We start from the raw sequence: 5,339 nt of genomic DNA, 5'->3' as shown, positions 1-5,339 counted from the left end.
GGCACAATTAAGATATGCACAATCACATTCATTTTATGGAATTTGTACCTGTACATGACATATGTTGATTCATATTTTGACATCCCCAATCCCTGCCTCTTATACCTATCATCCATTTCTTATTTAGATTACCTCTGCTTTCATTTTATCTTTCTTTTCTCATTTGTTGTTTCCCTTCCTTTGTTTCCCTCTGTCCACTCCCTCATATCCCTTCCCATTTGAACATTTTCTTCCTATTTCACAATATCTATTATACATTTTGTACTTGATTTAGACTTTCAATTTCTTATACTAGAGAAACAAAGAAATATTTACACGTGTGTCAGATTTATTTTACTTAAGAGTATGTTCTACAGATGCATCCATTTAGCTACACATCTCAGGTTCATCTTTCTTCATGGATGAGTAACACATCACTGTATAAAAAAAATTCATCTTCTTTAGCCAGTCCCCCACTGATGGGCATTTGGGGTGTGTTCAAGTTTTAGCTATTGAAAACTCTTCTGCTATGAACATGGCTGTGCATATACCACTGTGGTTTGATGCTTTTAATTCTTTTGGGGAGGAACTGTGAAGGGGGATTCCTGGGGCAAGTGGAACCTTCATTTTTAGTTCTTTGAGGAATCTCTACACTAATTTCCACAGGGGTTACAACAGTCTGCACTCCCACCAACACTGTATAGGAGTTTCTTTTTCCCAACAGCCCCTCTGGCATTTGATGTTGGTTGATTTCTTGGTAACAGTCATTCTTTTAGGATAGAGATGGTATCTCCATGATTTTTTAATTTGCATCTCAGATGGCCGTGACATTAAAATTTTTATATTTATTTGTTGTTCTACTTATTTATCTGAGAAGTGTGTATGATCTTAGATGCACATTTTTGATTGGGTCTTTAAATCTGGGTTTATAATTTCTTGTAGAATTCAGGATTGAATCCATGAGGACATGGGCTTTTCCATGATGATAGAGTTTTAATTACCTCTTCAATTTCATTAACTATTACTCGGTTATTTAGGATTTTTAAACTTCTTGATTCAGGTTTGGTACTTCATATGTATGTAAGAATCTGTTGATTTCTTTTTGTTTTGCTTTGTTTCTCATCTTATTAGAATAAAGGTTCTCATCTCAGGTGTTGATGATATTGTGGTTTTTTTCTGGGATTTATTGTGATTTCATTCTTTTCATTCCTGATTTCATTGATTTGAGTCTATCCTTTTTTAATAACAGGTATGGAATCTTGGCTTATGAAATATAATTAGCAGCAACAATATCATCAGGTACAGCTTAGAATCTGACAAGCTGTGGTAATTGCTTATTTGGTAATGTTAGCCATAGAAGTGAGATCTATAGTTATATAACAATACCCAAAAGAAGCCAGGACCTTGTGTGCAGAGAGTTTCCCTTTGGTGGAGAGATTTTACTCCACATAGGGGGAAGAAGGGGGAGAATTTAAGAGGAACAAAACAAAGCAAAAAGTGAAGAGAAACATAGGAGAAGGAAGGATAAAAGACAAAGGACGATCACTCAATCTCTGGAAATCAGGAGAAGAAGACAGGGAAGAAATGGTTAAGGAGAAAGCAAAAGAATATTGAAGTGAGCCAGAAAGGTTAGTGACCACGTTCATTTATGCAAAAATATGAAAACATCAAGAAATACAGTTGAGGAAAGAGAGAAAGAAGACGATGGGCAAAATAAAATAAACAACAAAATTCAAAACCTAAACAATGACTCCCCAAAGAAAACACAGAAAATGGAAAACGAAACAAACTTTGAACAAAAAAAGAAAAAAGAAAATGGAATTCCTCTGGAGCCCACAGTTCTGCCGTAATGTCCAAGTCAGAGCCCTGCTCTGTGGTGGGAAACCTGTCAAGTCTCTGGGAGGTTTAGTGCTGGTGTGGGCTGGCCTTGGCCTCTGGATGTGGGCTACCAGTCTTCGGCCACCAGCTTTCTGGGTGGCCCACCAGCTCCTTAGCCTGTGTGTCTCTGTGTGGCTTTTCTAGATGCTGCAGTCCCTCAGACAGACAGCTTCAGGCTGCTTCCAGTCCCAGGTACAGTTGGCCCCTCCAGCACCTTGCACAGCCACCTCTGTTCCACCAGGGCTGGGTCCTCTCAGTGCTGCCCTCCTGACTTACTGCTGCACTTGGAAAGAGTGCTGACTTCCTGGCCCAAGACTGCTTGTGGTGCTGATTACAGTCAGGTCTGTGTTCTGAGCCATTCTCTCACACAAGTCTTAGGGCAGGAGGGTTGGGTTGTTCCACCAGGTGTCCACTGCCATCCTACCCATGCTGTTCCTACAGGTTCCAATTAGTGGCTGTGGCTGGAAAGAGACAAAAACTAACCTGACCAGTCTGGAGGGAGCAGCTTCTTGGTCATTCGCTCCTGTGTGTGCTGGCAGGATTCATTGGCAGGATGCAGTGTCCTCTCTCCGCAGGAAGCTAAAGAAGTTAGCATCCTGTATTCCAGATTCCTGTACGGACTGAGTTTGCCACACATTTGCCATCTCTGCTTTTTTTGGAATTTCCCAGGAATGGTGGTTTTTGCTCCTCCCACAGGCAGGAGACCCACAGACAGCCCTGCGGGTGGATAATCATGTCATAGAGTCCTATGCGGATGTTTTGTTTGATCTACAAGTCTCTCTTTTCAGAGCCATTTTGGCATTAGGATATATGCCCCTCCCTCCTTCCTTTTCCAGGTGCCTTTGGTTCCATTTCTCTGAGTAGCTCCACTGTGTCTCCTCCTCTCCTCAGCCCTGCTGACTCCTCCCCACAGTGCTCTCTAATCTCCTCATCTTCTGAAACAGCAACTTCTGGTTCTTAAACTCATTTTAAAGAGTTAGTTTGTCATATTTCACATAGAAATGACAACATTTGCTCTTTACAGTTACTTCTTTAGCTTATTTCAGGAACTATAATTAAAACATTATCATATATGGAAGAATTTGTGTTTCTTAAGGTGAAATCATATTTCTTTATATACATATGCAATGTATTATTTATCCCCTCATTTACTGATGTTTACTTATTGTTGTTCCACACCTTAGGTATTGTGAATTCTGCAGCACACATGACTGTGTAAGGGTCTCTTCCCATTGATGTGTGAATGGACTGTCCATTGTGTCTGTGGAGAGGAAATATTGGGTAGGGATAAAAATAGCACAAAATGGCTCAGTTTAATAATACAGAATACAACTTTCCATCCAAAATTTTTCTTAGTTTCTCAGATTAATTAATATCTGGAGAAGGGAACTCTTTCATTTGAAATCAGGTACTCTCATTTCGAAAAGCAGACATGTCAGCATGATTCAGCAAAGTGCAAGGTCATCTGTCTTTTAAAGAACTTAACCAGCCGTGGGGTTGCAGGATCCTCTTCCATGCTGTCTTCACATCCCTGTTTCTTAGGGTGTAGATAAGTGGGTTGAGCAGTGGGGTGATGCTGCAGTAGAATAAGGACATTAATTTAGCCTGAGAGCTATTGTCAGGAGGCTGGAGGTACATGTACATGGCAGGGCCAAAGTACATGGTGACCACCAGCAAGTGGGAACTGCAGGTGCTCAGTGCCTTGTGCCTGCCTTCACCTGAAGGGAGCCTCAGTACAGCCCTGACAATGAAGATGTAGGAGATGAGCACCGTGAGGGGAGCCACCAGTGTAAATGGGATGGATCCTGCAGACATCACCAGGTCATTAACAGTGGTGTCTCCACAGGCCAACTTGATGAGAACAAGAACCTCACAGAAGAAGTGGTCCAGGGTGTGGTGCCCACAGAGGGGGAGCTGGAGGGTGAGTGTGGCTTGCACCAGAGAACTGGCCAGGCCACTGGACCAGGAGGCAGCAGCCATCTGCACACAGACCTGGGGACGCATGATGAGAGTGTACTGGAGGGGCCGGCAGATGGCCACATAGCGATCAATGGCCATCACGGCAAGAAGGATGCATTCAGTGCAGCCTGTCCAGCTGAAAAGATAGACCTGTGTAACACAGCCCCAGGCTGCAATTGTTTTTTCTGCTCCCCACAAATTGGCCAGCAGCTGGGGCACAATGGTGCAGGTGAGACCAAGGTCCAGTAGAGAGAGGTTGTCCAGGAAGAAGTACATGGGTGTCTGGAGTCTGGGGTCCACCAGGGAGAGGAGGATGATGGAGCTGTTCCCCAGCAGGGTGAGGAGGTAGGAGACCAGGACCACTGCAGAGAGGGGCCTCTCCAGCCAGGGAAACTCTGAGAAGCCCAGCAGGACAAAAGCATTGGGAAAGCTCATGTTTTCCCTTTCCATGACATGTCTCTCTAATATATGGCTGGAAAGAAAAGGACAAGTTTTGAGGATAAATATTACTGTTAGAACTAAATAACGTCATGCAGTATCCTCAAGTCTTCCACTCTATTGGTTGAAAGTCCTCATGTGTGTTAGAAGTTCTGGAATATGTGCATAGTTCTTTCTCACCCCATTTCTCGCCAGTACAGTTACAGGAGGTTAAGGACATGATGATGAATGCTACCTTGTTCTGGGTGCACTGGATCAGCAGTCTATTTATTTGAAGATATCTCCCTATTACTTTCTTCCTATGTCACTTTCTCTTTTTGTCTGCTTTTTTATTCTTCCCGTCTTCCTGTGCATTCATTAGTTGTGAGATTCTGTGGTCATGTAGAAAGAGTCATGTGATGGTGCGCATTTAGGACACTGCCTTCAGGAGTGTTGTGTAAAAACACTGTCTCCTGTCTTCTCTAATTCAATAGGACGAGCACCCTGTGGCTCAGTTAGAAAGGCTGGAGGTTTGGGCAGGTAATGCAGTCAAGTCTGCTGTTAACTTCTCTGGAGTGCGGAGAGCCTGGAGTGGCGCTATCTGGGCCATTTTCTACCTTCACTCTCATAGGCTCACAGTGAAATTCATCTAATATCCCTTTCTATTTTAACCACTCTTAACACACAGTGCAGTCATATTGTGTGCTGTTGTACCTTACTCCTATGAATGCCACTTTATCTTTTATAAGACAAACTTCAGACCTGAGAAACAATACCTCTTTTTCTATCTCTGGCACTCACACTTCCACCTGCCATCTCTACAGTTTTGGCTTCTGTAAATACTTCGGAGAAACAAAATGCTATCTAATTTGTCTTATGTAATGTATGTCAGCAGTGCTCAAACTTTTTGGTAGCAGGTCCTGATTTCCTTGAGGACAAAAATTTTTTAAAGTAACATGGGTGAGGTTTTTTTGGATGTAACACGTATGTTCTATTCATTGTAGACTTTATATCTGGAGTTTTACTATAACAAAATAATTATGCAACTTACTGAAATGCAAAAGCAATGTAAGCTTTCACCATGTTTTCCTGCAAGTGAATGATCA

General features: G+C 42.4%; 1 protein-coding gene across 1 annotated transcript; it reads right to left on the bottom strand.

The window, feature by feature from the left end:
* Window positions 1–3,318: 3,318 nt before the first annotated feature.
* Window positions 3,319–4,266, bottom strand: LOC104873346 (olfactory receptor 2G3). Its single transcript, XM_019209990.1, has one exon. The coding sequence runs from the start codon at window positions 4,264–4,266 to the stop codon at window positions 3,319–3,321; it is 948 nt and encodes a 315-aa protein (XP_019065535.1).
* Window positions 4,267–5,339: the final 1,073 nt, after the last annotated feature.

The sequence above is a fragment of the Fukomys damarensis genome, unplaced genomic scaffold (genome assembly GCF_012274545.1).
Source record: "Fukomys damarensis isolate Sample0158 unplaced genomic scaffold, DMR_v1.0_HiC HiC_scaffold_3, whole genome shotgun sequence".
NCBI lineage: Eukaryota > Metazoa > Chordata > Mammalia > Rodentia > Bathyergidae > Fukomys > Fukomys damarensis.
Note: the sequence above shows the minus strand (reverse complement) of the source record. Positions and strands in the feature narration are given on the sequence as shown.